Source organism: Humulus lupulus, chromosome 8 (assembly GCF_963169125.1).
Source record: "Humulus lupulus chromosome 8, drHumLupu1.1, whole genome shotgun sequence".
In the NCBI taxonomy this organism is placed as follows: Eukaryota; Viridiplantae; Streptophyta; class Magnoliopsida; order Rosales; family Cannabaceae; genus Humulus; species Humulus lupulus.
The window spans coordinates 27,824,017-27,845,803 of NC_084800.1; the positions used below are offsets into that span (position 1 = coordinate 27,824,017).

Here is a 21,787-nt window from a genome sequence, read left to right on the forward strand (position 1 = left end):
AATTTGTTTTTAATTTTTCAGTTTTGTAGGATTTTTTTTCCAATTTTATTAGTTTTTTATATATCTATATAAAAGTTGTTGTTTTCTGTACAGATCTTAGGATTTTTTATTTTTTATATAAATATAAATAAATCATATTTTTAATAAAAATTTGTTATTATACATTAGGGTGTGATTATTTTTATTTTTTTTAGCTTTTAAATATAAATAAATAAATATTAGAGAGTGAATGTTTTTATTATTATATTTTTAAATATTTTATTGGTGAAACTAAGATTAATTAGGGATTAGAAAATTAGAAAACTATTAGATGGTTACCAAATTAGATGGTTAATTAGTATTTTTTTTTTATTAAAATGGATTGTTTGTTGGTTTAGTAAAAAGTATGTACAAAATTAAATTAAGTAGATTATAGAACCTATAAATTGTATTTTAGATTACTTTTAAGTTATTTTTAGTTAGTTTTGTGTTTTTAGCTAAATAAGTATGAAAAATTATAGTTTAATAGTATATTTTTGGAATTATATTTAATATGCTTTAAGATATTTTAGGTATGTAATTTGACTTTTAGTTATAAAAATGTGTTTGTAATGTTTTGTTGTTTGTTCTGGGTATTTTCTAAGTGTTATTTGCATGTGTTTTTATTTTTGGGATAGATGAAAATATAGTCGTTATGCTGCCGATTTTTTTTTATATAAATTTAGGATATCTACTAAAAATTTTAATAAAATAATTTTTCAATAAAAAAACATTTAATTGATTTCATTAGTGAGTTAATAAGTAAATTTAATAATTTTGTCAATTATGATGAACTTTCTACCGACAACATGCTGTCAATAGAACCTATTCCAAGGACATCCGGGCTTCTGCCGATGACTTTTGTTGTCGGTAGAGCCCCATTTTTCTGTATTGTGAATTAAAAATACTCATTCCCTCATTATCTAAAAGTTATTTTGCAAACAACTATGAAAAGATAATTTTTTTTGTAAAGTGATTAAAAAATGTATATTTTGATTAATTACGTTTTTACCCTCTATGTAGATTTTATTTTTTGGGGTAAAATGGTATTAGAATTTAATAAATCTTAGATGTAATATAATTTTATAAAACTTGGAAAAATTATTAATATTTTTTTTTAAAAAAAGTTTCATATAAATTTTTGGTTACTCTTTTATCATAGAATTTTGTTTCCTAGTAAAATCTTTAGTAATTTTAATTTAGTTTTGTGTGTGTGTGTGTGTAAAACATTATATTCGGTGAATGTCATGGAAAATATTGCCATCTTCTTAATTTTTGACAGAAAATCATAGATATAAGAAAAGAAAATAACAAGAAAGTAAAAATAATATATATAAATTCTTATAAATATCAAAATAAAGAGTATCTTTTTTCATGTGAACTAGAAAAATATAAGTTTTAAGGTTTTAAATTATTTAAAAAATACATAAACATACTGATCTCTCCACGCACAGCTATCTCCATGATGACTGCACCTTATGGAGAAAAGTAATCTTAGTATTTGTTGAACTTAGTAGATATACCCCACTTATTATAAATAAAGTCAATTATATATGAGATTACGATAATAACCGAGCAACCCCCAGAAGCCCGTACCACAAAAGACAAAAAATTACAACGAAAAACAAACCCAACTAATCTCCCAATTATAGCGAACTTGAGGTCGAAGTACGGGTAATTGAAAAGAATATGGCCACTTATTGCTCGAAAATCAGATCTGTCGTCTGAAACTGAGTTTTTAAAAACTTTTTAGATAAACATAGCCAAGATTTGGTCCAAGGCAAGACAAACCAAAGGATTTGAGTCATCATGCCTTCTGTAAGAAAACCAAAGGATATACACTCAGTAAGCTGGTTAAATGGCTCTTTTGACTGTGTGGATATTGGTGGCAACTGCATTAATATATATGGAAAGAAAGTGTCAATGTGCTGAGGATTTTCCAACGTGTTATGAAGATTTCTTATGGGAATGTATTGATCGACATTAAAGCAAAAGGTTGATAAGACTGAGTTGAAGGATAAATTATTGGGGGATAAAAACATAATCAACTTGATAACTTTGGAGAAGCAACTGTTAGATTATAGGGAGGCTGATACCTTTTTCGTGGAAAGTTTTGTCCTTGTCATCCTTGGGAGCATCTTGGTTCCAGAAACTGGGAACACAATGCATTTTAGTTACATCAGCGCCGTCACTGATCCCGACAATATCAAGTCTCAAAATTGAGCAACTCATGCATACAGTGAATTAATGAAATATGTCGGAAGTACCAAGCTCGCCGTTTAATTCATGCAAAAGAATGCTAAGGGTTTGATTGGTTCGTGATTAGAAAATTGTATTTTTTAAAAGTGAGATTCTGAAATGAAAATCTGAATTTAGTGACTAAAAACATGTTTCTGAAAATGTGATTGGTTCAATGTCAGGAAACTGTTTTTGAGTTTTAAAAAACTGAATCTGTGATTGGTATTAAATTTGAAAATATAACAGAAACTGAAAACGTGATTGGTTCAGCTGAATCTGAATATTATTTTTATTTTTATATTTTATATACATAGGTTATATAATATTAAATTTTGATTTATCTACAAATTTAATTAAGTAAAATTTAATTATATTGATAAATTAGAATTTAATAATAGTGCATTGATTAAATTCATAACAAATTGCATTGTCGTTAATTTTGATTTTTTTTCTAAATTAAAGTTACATATTTTTAATTAACTTAACATTATTATTATAACTAAGCCACATTTGTCCAGCAATGTCATCTCTAATATTTTCCATCTAAGTCATATAAGCTTGACTGAAATTAATCTGTGGTACCTCAGAAATTCCTGCTTCATCTCCTTCTTGTTGGTTTTCTATTGTTGTATTAGATTGCCTTTCAGTTCCTTCAATATCTTCAATAGGTGTAGCACCAACTAAATATTGTTCAAACATTCTATCATTAATAGAATGCATTTTGATCCAGTTGTGGATAGCACAACATGCTATTGGTATTCGACGTTGCTTTCCAAGCAAGTATGTAGGCATTAACTTCAAAATGGGAAACCTGGCTTTAAGAAGTCCAAAACAACGTTCAATCACATTGCGCAATGATGATTGAATAACTCCATCGTACCTCTAGGATGGTTCCCTCTTCCTCTAAAGTGACGCAAGTGATAACGTTCACCACGATATGGTGCTAGAAACCCAGGCATATTTGGATAGCCAGAATCAACAACATAGTATTTACCTATATTAAAATCACTTATTATGAACAAGGGAATGTGAAAGAAAATTATAATGCATCAAGACAAGTGTAATTTAAGACCTGGTGGTGGCATGGGAAAGTTATCGTCTTTTCTAATTGCATCAAGAAGCACTTGAGAGTCATTGGTTGTTCCTTCCCATCCAGCGTAGACATAAGTAAACATCATATTAAAGGAGCATGCAACCATTACATTTTGTGTTACATCTACTTTTGTTCCTCTATATGCAAGTTGTTTTAGAGCTGGTGCAACTGCACTTACATGAGTACCATCAATTGTTCCAACACAATCCTACATAACAAATCAGATATATCATTACCAACTTCAATTAAATTGATATGAATTATAAAAAAAAAATTATTAAAATTAATAAATAAAATTTACCTTAAACCATGGGAAATACTTCGAATTATTTTGAATTTCTGCTTGCACAGTATTAAAGTGAAGAGGCCTTATTACTTCATTTCCTAAATAACACAATGCATCTAGCACTCTGCCAAATTGACGACAAACAGTTTCTACCGAATGTTGATATCTTTCGGCCACAGTCCTAACTCGTTGGTTGTGTGTTACCATCCATAGAAACATGACAACAGCTTCTTCAACACTAATTACCCTGTCATGTTCTATGACTTCCATTTCAACTAATCGACGACATAAAGATCTAAAAGTATTAACGTCCATTCTAATTGTGTAAAACAATCTATCAGGATGTCCATTTAGCAGCTCAAGTAAATATTGACGTCCAAACATATTTGAAGTGCGTAGTGGTCGTCTAACCTGTTGAGATTTTTGCATCTCATGTATTCGATTAGCCATGAGAACTTGACCAATTAATTCCTCGCTTGATGAAGACGAAGTATCACCAAATAATATTTCAAACTCCTCATCTGAAATCATCTATCTTAGGTACCTAATTATGACAATAATAAAAGTTCAATCACGACAATAAACACCAAGTCAAGTTCATTACACATTATCTAAGAAAATGTAAACTTCATGGTTTGGTAGTTCATAACAGACAAAGTCATAATAAATAAACAATATTAAATCACTCCAACAATGAATCAAGATAAGCACGTCGGCGCTCCTCATTCATTCTCATGAATATTCCGCGTCATTCTGGGGTTGCTACAAACTCATGCAACGCTTTGAGGTATATTTTGTTATCCAGATCTGGAATACCATCAAGAATGCTTTGACAATCTTCCACATTGTAAGAATTAGTGACTTTGCTGGTTTCCTCGCTAATTCTTTTTTCTCTCGATTCATAATACTTACGTATAGTCTCACTCTGTGTTCTCAGTCTTAGCAGAAATACTTTTTGCAAGTTCTCCCATCACTTGGTCGAAGGCAGAACTAGCCCCTTTGTTATTTTTCTCTTTTGGTTTTGGTGCATCTGGTGGAGTAGAAGTAGCTCGACGACGTACACCAGTAACTTCTTCTTCCTCTCCATAATTATCACCATCAAATTCAAAATCAATATCAACATGTGCTCCAATGCCAACAAAATGACGCTCTTGTTGGCGTTCCCCAACTGAAGAAGGCGGAAGTTGAGTGGAGGCATAACTCATACCACCAGTGGCTGTTGTATTATTGAATATTTCTCCAAGCATCTCATAATGTTGCAATCCTTTTTTTCGAAATCTCTTGGCATTTGGATATTTCTACAAAAATCCAAAAACACACAACATTACTACATAACATGAATTTAGAATAATCAAGTAATCAATAACACAAGTATAGTATAAGTCTATTACCTTTAGATAAGTGTCTCATACTTCATCACTTGCTGAAACAATATTTGTTTGAGGATCCCATCCCATATCAGTTTGTTCCAAAAGATGAGAAAATTTTCAATGTGCCTTTCTCAACCGATTGAATTTGGATTTCAATTGAGGCATTTTATATCTCTTTCCAAAAGAATTAAATATGCCATTTTCTATTTTTAGCCATCCTTTTTTGTCCAATGTTGTTGTTTGTAATCCTTTTTTAGCCTCTTCATACAAAAGACCAATATAATGTGATTCAATAGCCTCAGGCCAAGAAGCATGATCGTCAATGTCTACATTCTTCGCATCCATCTAATCATAATTTTAACTATCACAATCTATGTCTTCATAAATAATGATTCTTTTAAATTTATTAGCTCAAGTTTTCAAAATCAAACATTCAAATCAAAGAATTCCAAGATGTAAAGAAAGTAGAGAGCGTAAGAAAAAGAGCTCACCTCAGATGTTGCAGATTGAGAGCAAATGGACTGTAATGGTGTGATGGTGGTGTGGTCGGCTGCTACTTCAAACAAAAGATGATGAGTATTTAATCAGGGACTCAGGACTCAGAACAACTTTTCATTAAACAATTTTTCAGTAGCTTTTGAGTATTAAACAACTTTTCACTACCACAATATAGAAATCTTCCACACGATTCAATCAATGACTCTGGCTAAGCCAATTTTTTAGGAATTTCTTCATGTGATGGAAAAATTTCAGCCATTAATATTTCATTAGGAAAACTGACAAGAAACCAAATTTCAAACTATTGAAAGGAAACTAATCAACATCCAATAGAGATTTTTATTAAACAGCCTACGCTCAGAGTTTGTTAGCCAAGCAGACTTGCTTTTTGGCTTTGGGGTGCCTTATAATTGGAAATGAGTCCCAAATGTTATATCATATAATCTAAACTATCTTTCTACTCACAAAAGCTTCTCACATTCTTTAAAGCATTTTAGACAACAAAGATTATTTTGAGTTCATGTATTATGTCATGCAATGTGAAGAAAATTTTGCAACAAAATACTTTATTATTACCCACCTATTCTAGCTGCTTTCCAAAAGAATCTCCGGAACCTGCCAAAAAGAAAAGTTGATAAGAACACAGCAGGATTGAAATAATAATTCATAAGTTTACACCATATTAAGAGATAAAGAGAATGAAAAAGGGTCTGAATTTTTAGATATGTGAGAGAGCTCTAATGAGTTGTGTCCATTACAATTTTGAAACTACATCAATAACCTCAGAGTCAGTTGTAAATAGCTTGCTCAATTCAACTTTGAATATCGACACAATTGCACTAAAGACTATACTAATAAGGATGCTTGTACCATTCACTATAAATACTGACAACTAGTTTTTGGTTATACCATATCTAACAAGCAGACAAGTAACCCAGCTCCCAACCTAGAAATCATTCAACTATTCATATAATTATGAACCAAATCAAACAAAAACAATTTTATATGGTATTGATTCATATATATATATGCATAAGGCTGTCAGTTTTATATGGCATTGATTCACATATATACGCATATAATCACCAAATCAAGTAACAAAAATGCAACAACATAACACCAAAACATTTACATAGTTCAATCAATATCATCTGCGTATATACGGTGTGATGTTGATATTATTACAAACTTCTAGAAGAAAAATTTCACAGCTTTCTTTTCAGAAGAGGTTAAAATAAAGTCAGACCACAATAAAAATTTTAGAATGAAGAATCAACAAGCCAAAACAACCAAAAAAACAAAAAGGACTAGCAATGCAGTATCTTTTGCCTGCTCCAGAACAAAAGTATGAAATGCAAAATTTATTTTCTAGAGATGATAAACAAAAAACAACACACAAGTATGAAGTCAGTGAATTAGGCGAAACATGAAATTTTGAAAAAATATAACAATAAAATGCTTGAATCAATGATAAGAATTACCTGCCTATGGCATCATAAGTTGTTGTAAGACTGTAATATACTCTTAGCCAACTCCATCTGGTTCAACACAAATCCAAAGAATGTTGATTTCCTCTCCCAACAAGTAAAAAGTTTAGCTTTATCACTTTCATAAGAATTTTTAGCCTCTAAAACCTTCCAACCATGTAAAACATCAAACCCATATGAACATCTAATTAACAACTAAGTCAATCAATCTTATATAAACCAAAAATTCAAATAAAATAAAAAGAACAACAAATGGGCATTTCAATAAATCAAATCAATTTTATTACTCAACAATCAAAAGGGAATCCAGAACTAAAGAGAGCTTGGCTCACCTTACATAGATATATAGTAAACAAGGTTGGAAATATGCTGTAAAACGAATAACTTTTCAAAAGATGGACCTAGCCCTTGCCTTCGACGATAGTCCTGCAACCCAAGAAAGCGGTAGCTCCGGCGAGTGCAAGCTCTGCAATTTGCCAATACAAAGATGAAGGAGAAGAAGAGGAAAAGTAGGAGACACCATTAGACCAAAATGAACTGAAGAAATAAAGAGATAGTGGAAAGAAAAAAATATCGTGATGTACATTTTGGATTTCATAATTGGATACTAAGAAAACGATATATTGAAGTTTTCAATTTTTGTGTTAGTTTTGGAGTTTAGATTTGAAAATACTTTTTCAAAACAATGAACCAATCAGATATTTTGGTGGGACCTACTTATTTTATGTTTTCAAATTTATAAAATTGTATCTGAATTGCTTACCAATCAGGACCTAAACATCCTGAGCCAGGTGGATTGAAGTATATCACGAGCTTGCGCGGCCTATCTTTTAGTGGGTCCCACCAATTTAGAATTATTATTTTTTACTGCCAAATTCTTTACATTTTGTTGTATTTCAGTTTTTGAAGAGAATGCTAGTTTGGCTGCTTTGGTATTTAATGCAGTTTCTTTCCCATTCGATGGAAGTGATTTCGAAGGAAGATTTATTTTTAATTTAATAGAATATTATTTTCAATTTTTTTGGTAATAACGAAGTCTTCAACTTTTTTAAGTACTTGTACAATGATTATCCTCCATATTTTCTGAAGAGTTTAATAATCTTTTTTACATTATTTTTAGTCTTCACCAATTTTCAGAGCCGCTTTCAATGGTCGATCGAAATCAGAGGGGTTGTGCCATAGCCATATACTTATATCTTCATTCTCTGTTTTTGTTTGTGATTTTTGCCTAATTTGATCTTTTTTTGGGGTTTGAACCCCATCTAGTGTTGGGTTTTTTTAATGGAGGAAGAAGAACAGTACAGAATAAAATTAAGATAAAAAAAAAATCTGATATTATATGTTATTTTAGAATAAATAAATATTAATATATTAGGTGGAAAACTTAAACAGGTGGACCTACCACAAAATAAAAGAGCAATTTACATGAAATATGGGAAAATTCAATAAAATTTAATATATATGGCTTTTTTTTGTGTGTGCATTTTTTATGGCTTTTTTTGTTGTTTTACTTTTTTATGGGTTTTGTTTTCCCATATTTATCAAAATATTTGTACTGTATCCCATATTTTTTTGTATAAGTTTATTTATTCTATAAGGGCATTTTTGTGAGGTAATTTCTGTCTTTTTTTTTTAATTATTATTATTATTTTTATTATTTTGGTCACTAGCCAGAGGCTATGGTGGCCTCTGCTCTGATCATGGACCCGAAACCTTTGGAGCCACCGGCTTCTTTCCCGTCGACGAGATCTGACCCATATCTTTCCGAACAGCACCAGTCCTCCGACGAGGACAATCTCTACAGTTGCCTCAAGTCACTGCAACGGCAGCTCGAGTTCATCGACATCCAGGAGGAGTACGTCAAGGACGAGCAGAAGAATCTCAAGCGAGAGCTTCTTCGGGCCCAAGAAGAGGTCAAGAGGATCCAGTCGGTTCCCCTCGTCATTGGCCAGTTCATGGAAATGGTTGATCGGAATAATGGGATAGTGGGCTCAACCACCGGCTCCAATTACTACGTCAGGATTCTTAGCACCATCAATCGGGAGCTTCTCAAGCCCTCTGCATCTGTTGCTTTGCATCGCCATTCGAATGCCCTTGTTGATGTTCTTCCTCCCGAGGCCGACTCCAGTATCTCCCTTCTCAGCCAGTCGGAGAAGCCTGATGTCACCTATTCTGTATGCCCAATTCAATCTTTACTGGATGTGGTTATCTTTTAGGTTTGGCTCAGTAACTAGTTATTAATTAGTTATTTTAATAGGGGTAACCAGTTACTTTCTTCTTCTTCTTTACTGGATGTATTCTGATCTGTTTTTTTTTTCTTCCAAATCTGTCAATAACCAGTTACAATTCACTCGAGTACTTGCCATGACAGTTAAAATTGGTAGTAGTAACCGGTTACTGCCACATTACTAAAAAATCTAAATTGATAATCGTAACTGGTTACAGCTAGGTTTGAAAAAAAAATCAAATCTAAAAAAAATAACCAATTGCTATGGTACCTGGTTACTTAGTCAGGTGTGAAAACAAAATCAAATCTAAATTAATCGCTACTGTAACTGGTTACACCTAGGTCTAAAAAAAATCTGATATGAATAAAATGATTCAGTCGTCATGGTACCTGGTTACTTAAACAGATTTGGAAAAAAAAAACCCAGAAAAATCAAAAGTTTTGTTTGCTTGTTTTTTTATTTCTTGTACTTGTATTCTGAATAAATTTTGTAAACCTATCGATACATTTTTTGAGCAAACATTCTAGTTCTATTTCTTTAAATAATTAATAAACACATAAATATTTATGTTAGAACCTTATTTGATGAATGTTTGGCTGCTAAACCTATTGATCTAAACATCACAGAGAAGAACATTTTGACAACTTTTGCCCTTTTCAACCAAAAAAACTAATCAGCTAACTTAAGCTTTCATATGTTAAAAGTACCCTAAAATATTCAACTACCTAACTTCTTATACTACCTTAGTCTACACTAAATAATAGCAGTCAACTTTTCTTAAGTACATTTCTTAAATCAAATCAAATATGAAGTCAAGTACCTGGTTACTTAAACAGATTTAGAAAAAAAAAACCTAGAAAAATCAAATATGAAGTCAAGTACCTGGTTACTTAAACAGATTTAGAAAAGAAAAAAAACCCAGAAAAATTAAATATGAAGTTCAAAATCAGATGTGAAAAAGAAGAAAACTAGATTTGAAGAAAGAAAAAGAAGAATAAGAAGTACCAAATAAGAAGAAGAAGAAGAAAGAAAGAAGACGAAGAAAAAGAAGAAAGAAAGAAAGAAGAAGAAGAAGAAGAAGAAGAAAATCAGTTCGTCGCCGTCGTCGTCGTCGTCGTCGTCGGAGGAGGCAGCAGCGGAGGTAGGATCGCTAGAAAAAATCTGAGATGGCCATTGAATTGGGGAAGAGAAAGAAATAAATGAGAAGAGAGAGAGATCGTGAGGTGAGGAGAGAAGAGAAAATATGGGAATTAAGTTTATGGTAATTTATTTACCATATTTTAAACTTTACCATATTTTGTACAATTATTTTTTTTCCCATAAATTTAGAAACTATATATATTTTTCCCATATTTATGTAAACTTCTCATATATAATATCAGATTTCCCATAAAAATATGATATTATATGTTATTTTAGAATAAATAAATATTAATATATTAGGTGGAAAACTTAAACAGGTGGACCTACCACAAAATAAAACGTGGATCATCCTACAAATTCCACGGTGCTTCATAGGAATTCTCTAAATTTATTTTTTCTCTAATTCTTGGTCATGCGAATGCATTTTTTTTATTATGGTATGTTGGCTAAACTTTAAAATGTTGATTTCTCTATTTAATTTTTTAGAAATCACTTTACTTTAATCACATTGTTATTTTAAATATGGCTGTCAAGTGTTTCTTCGATAAGATTTTAGACAGATAAGACAACCAAATGAGTGAAGATTTGTGTCTGTCACAATGAAGGTTATAATGACTGCAAAACAATAAGAGATAAACTTTAATTCTTTGTACTTGATTAAGATTCAAATAATTTATTTCGCGTACATATAAGAGTTTTTTTAACTATATTTTTTATATAATAAATTATTCATAATTTTTTAAAAACTCTATCATATAAAAAAAATTGAAAGTATAATTTCTCTGAGGAGTATAACACTTAAGAATTTCTCTAAATTATTAAAGTTTGAGAAAAATAATATTAGAGTAATAAAATGACAGAGAATGAAACAAACAACAGATATATTACACAAATAATAAAAAAAATTAGAATTATTGTTTTTCCTTTAAATTTAATCATTTTTAAATGGTAAATAGGGTGTAAGGATTAAATTGTAGTATTTACTAAAAAATAGGGACCTATGGACAATAAAATTTAAAATGATATCTATATTATGTAGAGATCAAGAAAATAATGATAAAGCTCTAATAATAATAACAACAAAATGGCAGTGGGAGAGGAGAGCCGTAGGCCCAGAAACGGTCGCTTCTTCTTCTGGTTCTTCTGTTTTCAGAGCATCAAGTCGAGAGGACTCTAATTCCATTTTTCTCTCTTCTTTTACTAATCCCTCCCTCCTATGGACTCTAATTCTCAACCTCCTTCTTCAGGTTCCTCTTCTTCTCTAACCCTAATCTTTTTTATTTCTCTTTTATTCTATTTCTACTACTCTTTTCCCAGTCATTTTTTTTCTTATAATTTTGATAAAAAAAAATCACAATTTTACGTTTTCGATTTTTTTTTAAATTAAATATTTAAGTGTGAAGTTAATTTTGTATTGAATTGCGACTCATTATTTGGGGCGATACAGAATTATGCTATTATTTGAGTTTGTAACTTGAGTGATTACCTGTAACAAGTTGCTTGAATTCTGTTAGGAGTTTTAATTGATTTAGAGAATTTTCACTTACGAGAAAAGAATTTTTCTTTATAAGAATTTTGATGCTATCATTGGAGGTGATTATTTCCATTGAGTGATGATGACTGTAATAGATTGCTTGAAGTTTGTTATCATAACTTGATGTTTTCCTTGATTTAGATAATTTTCACTTGAGGGAAAAGAAATTTGAGATGTGTTAAGCTTATTGCAGCTAGTAATCCTCCCCCAAAACCTTGGGAACGGGCAGGTTCGTCATCTGGGCCTGCTCCATTCAATCCCCCATCACCTGGAAGCACAAGCGACGTGGTCGAGGCTTCAGGAACTGCAAGGCCTGGAGAAATTGTTTCGACTTCCGATAGGACTAACACCCTTAACAGAAGCACTCTTTCTAGGCCTGTTCCCACGAGACCTTGGGAGCAAAACTACGCGACTAGCAATACCTACGGGGGTATTCTTCGGCTTTCATGGCAGTATTAGGTTTATTATCCCTTTCATTTGTTCTGTTTCTTAAGGATTCCTTTTTCAACATTTTCACAGGCTATGGTTCTACGATGAATGGTGGAGTTGGGGGAATGTACGGAAGCTCATACGGTGGAGTTGGGGGAATGTACGGAAGCTCATACGGTGGAGTTGGGGGAATGTATGGTAGCTCATATGGTGGGGTTGGAGGAATGTATGGCAGCTCGTATGGTGGAGTTGGAGGAATGTATGGCAACAGCATGTACAGAGGAGGAGGGTATGGAGGGGGACTTTATGGATCTTCTGGATTATATGGGGGTGGGATGTACAATGGTGGTATGGGAGGGCAAATGGGTGGCTATGGGATGGGCATGGGTGGTCCTTATGGAGCTGAAGATCCAAATAATCCATATGGTGCTCCTCCATCTCCTCCAGGATTTTGGATTTCAGTACTGAGGGTGGTACGAATAATGCACATTATATGTATATATGTATATGACAGTATCTCATTTGTCTTGGGATTAGGATGTTTAAATATGTATAGGCATGTCTTGGTAAAAAGCTTGTTGGGTATAATGAATTTCTTCTAGCATGTTGTCCAACGAAAGCGATAGCTTTATAGTTTTAATCTTTATTATTATGATACTTATGCTTGTCCTTTCCTGATATTACAGATGCAGGGTGTAGTAAACTTTTTCGGTCGCATATCAATACTCATTGACCAGAATACACAAGCTTTTCATTTTTTCATGACTGCTCTTCTTCAGGTTGATTTCTCTCTATTATCCTCTCTTTCCTCTATGGTAGTAACTATGTAGTTACTGCATGTTTAAGCGGCAATGATACTTTCCTATTGGACTAAGATCTTTTGGGATGTTGGTATCTTAATTTTGTGAATAATTTTGCTTTGACACTCATCCTCGACATCATCCCTCTTATTTTCTCCTCAACAAAATGGCTCTTTGACTGTTACGTAACATTATTATTTTCATTGCAGCTATTTGAGCGCTCGGGCTTATTGTATGGAGAGCTTGCCAGATTTGCTTTTAGGATTCTAGGAATCAAAACAAAGTCAAGGAAGGTTCACCAACTAGGTCCTGATGGACGCCCACTTGCACTACCTGGACCTGGACACCAGAACCAGAACTATATCGAGGGACCTAAGGCTTCTGCGCCCGGTGCTTGGGACAACGTTTGGGGAAATGAGGCTGGTAACTAATAATGAAACCTGCTGAAACGACAGTATCATTTTGCTTTGCCCCGGGGAGCCTGCTGCAGTTTAGGTCAACATTTTATGAAGCTTGCCCTCTGTCAAGGATTGTGGAGATGTTACATAATTGGGATAGGTTATTCTAGAGTTGTTTGTTGGTCATTTGGTTAAACAGACCAGTGAAAATAAAGAAATAAAAATAAGATGGAGTCGACTACTAATATGAAATTAAATGTAACTTTATATTATTATAGTTTGTGTCCGGTCTTACTTTCCTGCAAAAGTAATAATAGGATGGTATGATTTGGGGTCAATTAAGAATTTTTACTACAATTTTCACATATAATTACGGCAAAGTGGATATTACTCTATTTATTAGATCTCACACGGAAAAATGGAGAATTTATAATGTTATAATATTTTAGTAACCCAATTTATTTAGAATCGAATTTAAATTGGATGAGAATTTTCTTATTTAAGACCATTTCCAAATGTAAAAAATGAGTTAATCTTATATTTGGTACAATATTTACAATTGTACTCAAATGCACAAGTTGTAAATTAACACAAAAAAGTCAATAATTCATTTAATATTTATTGAGAACATACAAAAATTAATTTTTTTATTATCCAAATTATGTACAATAAATAAAAAATAATATATGGTATCAACTACTCAATTATAATAATTAGTGACAATATGAAAAATAAAAAAAAGCATTTATTAATATGCCAAATTTGGCACAAACTATATTTTGTGCCAAATTTGGCACACTTATTGAAACACCATTAAAAAATATAGCATTGCACCAACTAGCATTGCACCAACTTTTTGTTACTCCATTGGATATGCTCTAAGTGCATTAAAATATAACACAGGTAGGAATGAATGCTACTATTGGCAGTTGAGAAAGAAAAGAAAAATTAGAAACAAAAAAAGACTAGAGTTGAAATCAAAGGGAAATTTGAGTTTTTATGCATGATGAGGTCCCTAATAACAAAAAAAAATACAATCTTATATACACATGACATTTTCATGCTACTATTTCCATTGTTTCCAAAATGCCCTCTCACTATATCTTTCATCTTTCTTTAGATCTTCTCCCTCTTCTCCTCTCTCTACTGTCATGGTCGATGCTCCTCCATCACAACACACCCACCTCCATTTTTTATTAGATTTCCCCTCTCTTTCTCTCTTTTCCCCTCCATTTGTCCTCTCTCTTTCCTGCTCTATTTCTCCTCTCTTAAAATATCCATGGAGACTAAAAAAAATATATCCCATGATAATTTTTGATGAGTTGGAACTTAAACCAACTAAAAGTTTAATTAAAACACAAATTTATGCATTTCGAACATATCTGTCCATAATTTTTTGGGGTTTTTTTTGCAATTTTTTTCTTCAGTTTTTGCACTTTTTTCATATCTAAAAGGTTAAATTTTGCAGAAAACTCAATGCACCTCGATGTACCTCGATGCACAGCATGATGGGCCCTAAAAAATCATGATTTTCATAAAAAACTCAATTCACCTCGATACACCTTGACGCACCTCGATGCAATTCATTGAAAATGCATAACTTTTTACTTTGGTGTTCGTTTGAGGTGACTTTTTTTCAATTCGAGTATTTTTTTCAAGATCTGTGCGTTTTAGATGTGTACATACACATTTGAAAAGTTTAAAGCTTAAAAACATCCCAATGTTCAAAACAATACCCCAATATTTTCAAAATTGGGCATGTTTTCAAGCTTTGAATTTCACAAATGTATATGTGCATATCTTAAATGTGTAGATCTTGAAAAAAAAATCACCTCAAACGGATACCCGAGTGAAAAGTTATGCACTTTCAATTAATTGCATCGAGTTTCATCAAGGTGCGTCGAGATGCCTCGAGTTTTTCATGAAAATCGTGACTTTTAAGGGCCTATCGAGCTTGGCATCGAGGTACATCGAGTTTTATCATAAAATTCATGATTTTAAGGCCCCATCGAGCTAGGCTTCGATGCACCTCGCTGAAACTCGATGCAATTAATTGGATGTGCTTAACTCTCCACTCACATGTCCGTTTGAGGTGATTTTTTTTTTTAATTTAGGTATTTTTTTCAAAATCTACACGTTTGAGATATGTCATACACATTTGAGAATTTTAATGGTTGAAAACATACCCAACTTCGAAAAAAATGGGTATTGTTTTGAACTTTCGGGTGTTTTCAAGCTTTAAACTTCTCAAATGTAATGTACAAATCTCAAAAGTGTAGATCTTGAAAAAATCTTCAATTAAAAAAAATACCTCAAACATACACCCAAGTGAAAAGTTATGTACTTTTAATTAATTGTATCGAGTTTTGGCGAGACATATTGAGGTGAATCGAGTTTTTCATGAAAATCATGATTTTTTAGGACCCATCAAGTTAGGTATTGAGGTATATTAAGATGTATCAAGGTATATCAAGTTTTCTGCAAATTTTAACGTTTTAGATTTTAAAAAATTGTGAAAAAAACTAAAAAAAAAACTAAAAAGGCATGTTCAGATATGTTCGAAATACATCAATTTATATTTTAATTGAATTTTTAGTAGGTTTCAAAAATTATCATTTGGTATTTATTTTAGTGCACCTGAATACTTCAAGAGAGAAGATAAATGAAGCAGGAAAGAGATGACAAATAGAGGGGGAAAGATGGAAAAAGAGGGGAAATCTAAGAAAAATATGGAGATGAGCGGTGGTGGAGCTGCGTCGGCCGTGGGAGTAGAGAGAGAGAGAGAGAAAAAGAGATGAAAATATCATGTATACGTGTGATTGCATTTTTATTATAGGTGATAGCATCCAGCATAAAAACTCAAATTTTCCTAAAATAATATGTCAGGTTTGACTTTTCAACAAAATGTGATGATTTTTTAATGTTAATGCTTTTTTACTTTATATAATAACTTTTCATTATTATTGACTATTTTTCTCCATGGAGAGAATTCCCTGTCCACCTTTGATCGCCAGATTCAACTACCATCGCCACTATCTTAATTTGTAATGATTCGAATTATAATAAATGCAATCATATACTTGACTAATAAAAACTCAAGCACGTATGTCCATTTGCATCTGATCAGAAACTGGGGTGTACTAAAGTTTATTGAAGTTAGTTGACAGATGCAAAAAATTTCACTCAATATATACAAAAATGCTATATCAAAGCTAAATGCTCAAATTTAGGATAGGTAACCTAAAATGCAAAAATGGTTACCATCCCTGTCCTATGTGCACCAAAAAATCGTTGACTCGTTTCTTGACTTGAGCGTAATAGCAACTCTACATAGTCAAAAATGTGATGATGAAGGCAAGATAATATTTCAACAGCCAAGAATACTCGATCTGGTGTCTACTTCAAGATTAGATATCATAGGGCCATCAACTTCCTCAACCTTTCCATTCCACTGCAGTAGTAGACAGTTAAAAAAATATTTATTAAACTATGCTTCCTGATACATTAAAGGACGGGTAATGAATGTTACGGATATATAGATTATTAAGTATTCAAACATGGCTAAGTGAAGCATTGAAAATTTTCTACCTCTTGGGAAAAGAATGTAGAAGCTCCTCAGTCACTCTAACAATGGTTGCCCCAACAGATTCTTTTGGAGAAGTTTGCACTTCAGCTTCTGTAATGTTACAAGGAACTGAATGCATACCGTTTTTGCCTCGATAAATAGGTCGTGCCCATAAGCCGGAAGGAATGCAATCTTAAATAATAGATCAAGGTTACTTACCATTAAAAAAAAAAAAAGAACTAGCAATGGAGAAGACAGTTTTGTGATACCTTGAGAATCTTCTTTATCTGCACAACCACCTCTGAGATACGAAGTACTGAACCAATCTATCTCCAGACCTTCTTTTTGTCCAAACTCCTCCATCATTCGACCAATGAGATTGTAGGCAAACATGCTTGTCTCGTCACAAATTTCTTGGATCCCAATGTATTGGTTCTTATGTGTAGTTTGTTTGTCATTCATTTCATTTGCCGTCCCAGAAGAAAAATCAGCATTTTCCACACCAGTAGAGATCTCTGGTTCTGGCCTCTCGTCCGGTGCAACAGAGCGAGAGTCTTCAACAGTAGGCAAGTTCACATTAAATGGTACAAAGTCCCCTGTACTTTCAACTTTACTATCATCAACTTGCTCCGTTTCATCATCAACATAACCACAATCATCGTCACTTTCAGACAGATCATGCATATATGCATCAGTAAAATCAACATCAAAATCATGCGCAGGCAGCAAATCCCAAAAAATCTGTTTTGCATGAGCACTAACATTCAATATGCATTCTACCTCTTCGTCAATTGCCTCTTTCAGCGTAAACCCTTCTGGTGTGCTTCGAGATTTCCCGTTTATAATAGAAAGAGTTTTGTATAAAGATTTTGGAATTGAATCCAAATCACTGCACTGTACAAGGTATTCAACTAAAAATTTCCATATTGCTTTCCGCAAAGACTTGTTTGATACTTTAGCATTTGGATCCACCAAGTTCTTTATGTTTTTCAGCTCTGGTAATCCAACATTTGTTCTAACTAACCAGATAGCCTTTATTAGCTCATTCTGCAGAACTTTTATTTCATCTGAGAGTTGGCAGAACTCTGTCGTGGATGAATTATGAAAACCAGGTGCTAGCTTTAGTGCCAAGCATGCTATTGCCAAGGCTTTAGATAATGGCTCTGGTAGCTGATCCCCTTTACCAATTTCTGAAAGCATCTTCTTACAAACTTCTCTCACTTGATTAAGCAGATATTCTCGATTCCATCCACATCGGTTGGGCAGTAACTGAGGCGTCTTTCGTTTGTGCCCCTTTAGCTTCCTATACATCGCAATCAGAATCTGTGTTGAAAAGCTCTCCAGTACATTCAATACTTTCATAGCAGCAGCCTGTTGAATTGCAGATTTTGAAGTGAAAAATGGCACAAGATTATCTTGGAAATTTCCTGGGCCATTAAGAAGTTGAATTAGATGTCCAGAAATTTCCATTATAGTACGAGGTCGATTATAATTTTGGCCTCCAAAAATGACTGAAACAGATTCTCTCACAACCTTTTTCATCTTCCAACGTGTTTTCACAAACTCCATTCGACCTTCTGTGAGTATCTCGGCAAGCAGGTAAAGACCCTTGGTGGTCAAATTATCAACGCATGATAAAATGACCTTTGTTATATTATTGGGCATGTGAAGAAATTCCAAGCCATCTTTATCGACTTCAACTTCATTCCCTGTTACAACAGGACGTACTCCAAATGCTTCTTCCACACATGATTTTACAGTATCGTAGAATATCTAGCAAAAGAAGATGTCAAGAAGGCCCAATACCTTAGTTGAAGAAATTCAAAAAACAAAGAAAGAAAAAAACATAAGAAGAATAAAAAAACTTACATCATCTTCCCTAAGGAAAGATTCAGGCAATGACCTGAGAACACAACAGAATACATTATCAAACAAAGGAAAATTTAAGGCTGACTTTATATATATAAAGCATCAAGGAGTTCTCGGCCACACACCTTGTTTGCAAAATCTTGTGTTTTTTAGACTGGTTAAGACCAGCTTCAGATGAGGGAAGATCCAATAACCACCTGCACCCACACATCAAATCCAAAATCAAAAGAAATCCCTAACCTAAACGTTTTAAACAAAACTACAATTGAAAATTTTAAATATATAAATAATATTTTTAAAGGAACGTTTGTATGGACCTTCTTTTCAACTGAATCTGCTTCTCTTCGTGTTTGATTGTAGACAAGATTGAATGACAATCAGATTGAAGAAAGTTGGGTTTTTCCATATCCAACCAGTTACTAACAGGGGGTCAGGGACATGAAATTAGGAATCAGGCGTAGGTAAGACATAGACATGGAGCAATTGAATTTAGTGCTTCAGAAGCTGCGAATAACAAACTTAAAAGTCTCAGCAACTAACAAACTTGAAGCTATCAGACGATTTTGTTTTAATTCATTTAGCATGCCTATGGTATTAATGTTCTCCTAGTTTCTTAAAAATGATTTCTGATTAATTATTCTTTGCATGTTTTTGACACGAAAATCACAATGCATACCGGCAACAACCAAGTACCCTACAGAATTGATAACTCTTGTGTCTGAGTAACTGTCAAACCAACAAACAATATAATAGATTGTAAAATTTTGACATACTAAATTGATAACTCTTCTGGCTAAGTAACTGTCAAACCGACAAACTATATAATATAATAGATTGCAAAAATTAGACATTAAGGAATACAACACAGAGTAGATACACCTACTAATTTACAAACCAGTTGCAAAATAATCTCAATTCAATTAGAACAGCAGTTTCAGAGGCTTTTTATATCAGCTTGCATTAACAGGTGCAGAAAAAGAACACAAATAGAACATAATTTGTTATGCTAATTGGGCACTTAACATAAATGATAAATTATTATATTCTTGTTTCACAATAACGTGTTACAACATATGCATCTAATATAGACTGCACTGCCGTCAGGCATTCCTGAAATCATAGCTATAGACTTAAGAGACTGCCCTCAAGGTATACAGACATCTTTACTACCTCACATGAGTAACAGACGGTGCATCCTTCCAACCAAAAATGCACCAGCAGTACTAGTATAGCAGCAGTATGTTTCACAATGCAATCAATCTACTAGGACATCTTGGCATTTACTTTTTCTTTTACATATCATTTATAACTATGTATGATACTAGAAGAAATAACATAAAATAAAAAATGAAAGATTCATGGAACTCTATCAAACACAAAAATTCATGTTAATACACCTACTAGTGAAAATGAAGTATCAATCATGACATTCCACAACACACCATCTCTTTGAGACATTTTATCAAATAGCTTTGTTGCATTGTACATACAACCATTTTCAGCATATAACCTACTTCCAAACCCATTAAACTAACTTTCTCGTGAACTTATTTTACCAAATTTACACTGTTCAATCAAACCATTAGCACAGCAGCCACAAAAACCACAATATGATAAATAAATAGATAAATAAAAGGAGACAAAAACCATAAGACACGTGCAAATCACAGCACATAATAGATAGATATAGCACAAAAATATGATCTCTTATGTTATGTCGCCACTCTCCAAATTTACCATAGGTTACTTCATCCTAAATATATTCAGAAGCAAACTTAGACGCAAGTAAGTACACATATTAAACTCTAGACTTAGTCCTGAACGAGTCCGAAAACAGTAGATATGTAAATCATTATCATCATCAAACCATAAAGCTACACAATAGTCAATGATACCCCTACTCAAAATTTGGAATAATTATAAGAGGAAACAAATGAATAGACGAAATGAGAAAATAGAATACGAAGAAAAATTGAGAAGACTACCTGAAATCAAGTAACGCCGCCGGCAATGGTAGAGGATAGTCGGTTAGGTGGTCGGCGATAGAGGGAAGCGAGCAGAAATAATTTTCATGGGAAGAAGAAAAAGAATAGAAGAGCCCTAATAAAATTAGAAAGGGTAAAGTTGTAATTTTATTGCATTTAAGTTAGGGTAAATTAGTCATACAAAATATTCATTTAAAGAAGGGATTTTCCCGAGTACTGCTAGTTTTCAGCATTAAATACGGTTTACCAAACGTTTTGTACTCGCAATTTAATGAGGGATGGGACGGCAGTTATTGAGCACAACCCCAAATCAACTTGAGACTAAGAGAGTCCCTTACAAATAGCTTCTCGGTGTAGGGCCATAATTCTTTGGGCTATATTTACCCCTTTCCGGCCCGGGTCCGGGTAGGTAGTCAGTATTGAGACATCTAATTGCGTTCGGATCGGGCTACATTCTGACCCAATTTGGTGAAGATCATCTGTTAGCTACGATAAGCTACTATAGGGGTTGAAAACCCCCCTAGAATCCCTTTTTCAGGGTATGGAGCCACCGTCGTTCAAGTATAGCTGTTGAGGGACTACTCCTATGGGTCACCACTCCCATAGGGCTATAGTATCAACGTTGTTGTTAAACGGGAAGCTCTTTCAGCATTCCCCGGCCCTTACGGTCCTCTTGAATAACATCAACACACCAAAGCCGTCTTGTCTGAACTTCGTTGCTCATCTCTTTGACTTTCAATGAAATCAAGATGAGTTGAGCTGGGGACGCTTTCAGTTTCTCTGATCACTTACGTCATTTCATCGCGTTATAGTCCTTCTAACGAATCATGTGATTGGAATAAACTT

The 21,787-nt window shown here is 33.1% G+C and overlaps 4 protein-coding genes across 5 annotated transcripts; 2 read left to right on the forward strand and 2 right to left on the reverse strand.

Annotated features, from left to right (window-relative positions):
• Nucleotides 1-2,799: 2,799 nt before the first annotated feature.
• LOC133795191 (protein ALP1-like) lies at nucleotides 2,800-4,166 on the reverse strand. Its single transcript, XM_062232648.1, has 4 exons — nucleotides 3,651-4,166; nucleotides 3,329-3,557; nucleotides 3,137-3,250; nucleotides 2,800-3,071 (listed from the first exon to the last, which is right to left on the reverse strand). Exons 1-4 carry the CDS (start codon nucleotides 4,164-4,166, stop codon nucleotides 2,800-2,802), a joined length of 1,131 nt encoding a protein of 376 aa, XP_062088632.1.
• A 4,503-nt stretch (nucleotides 4,167-8,669) lies between these two features.
• LOC133795192 (26S proteasome regulatory subunit 6B homolog) lies at nucleotides 8,670-9,206 on the forward strand. The gene has a single exon (XM_062232649.1). It carries the CDS (start codon nucleotides 8,670-8,672, stop codon nucleotides 9,204-9,206), a length of 537 nt encoding a protein of 178 aa, XP_062088633.1.
• A 2,204-nt stretch (nucleotides 9,207-11,410) lies between these two features.
• On the forward strand, nucleotides 11,411-13,860 carry LOC133796526 (peroxisomal membrane protein 13-like). The gene is made up of 5 exons (XM_062234076.1): nucleotides 11,411-11,608; nucleotides 12,089-12,325; nucleotides 12,415-12,797; nucleotides 13,011-13,103; nucleotides 13,334-13,860. The coding sequence occupies exons 1-5, from the start codon at nucleotides 11,578-11,580 to the stop codon at nucleotides 13,553-13,555; spliced, it is 966 nt and encodes a 321-aa protein (XP_062090060.1). The 5' UTR covers nucleotides 11,411-11,577; the 3' UTR covers nucleotides 13,556-13,860.
• Nucleotides 13,861-16,642: 2,782 nt separating this feature from the next.
• LOC133796527 (uncharacterized) lies at nucleotides 16,643-21,174 on the reverse strand. 2 transcript variants are annotated; one of them, XM_062234078.1, is made up of 7 exons: nucleotides 20,942-21,174; nucleotides 19,274-19,375; nucleotides 19,082-19,153; nucleotides 18,957-18,990; nucleotides 17,357-18,860; nucleotides 17,111-17,279; nucleotides 16,643-16,973 (listed from the first exon to the last, which is right to left on the reverse strand). In XM_062234078.1, exons 2-7 carry the CDS (start codon nucleotides 19,360-19,362, stop codon nucleotides 16,937-16,939), a joined length of 1,905 nt encoding a protein of 634 aa, XP_062090062.1. In that variant the 5' UTR covers nucleotides 19,363-19,375; nucleotides 20,942-21,174; the 3' UTR covers nucleotides 16,643-16,936. The 2 variants fall into 2 exon arrangements, with proteins under 2 accessions (XP_062090062.1, XP_062090061.1); XM_062234077.1 differs by having other exon boundaries at nucleotides 19,274-19,460.
• Nucleotides 21,175-21,787: the final 613 nt, after the last annotated feature.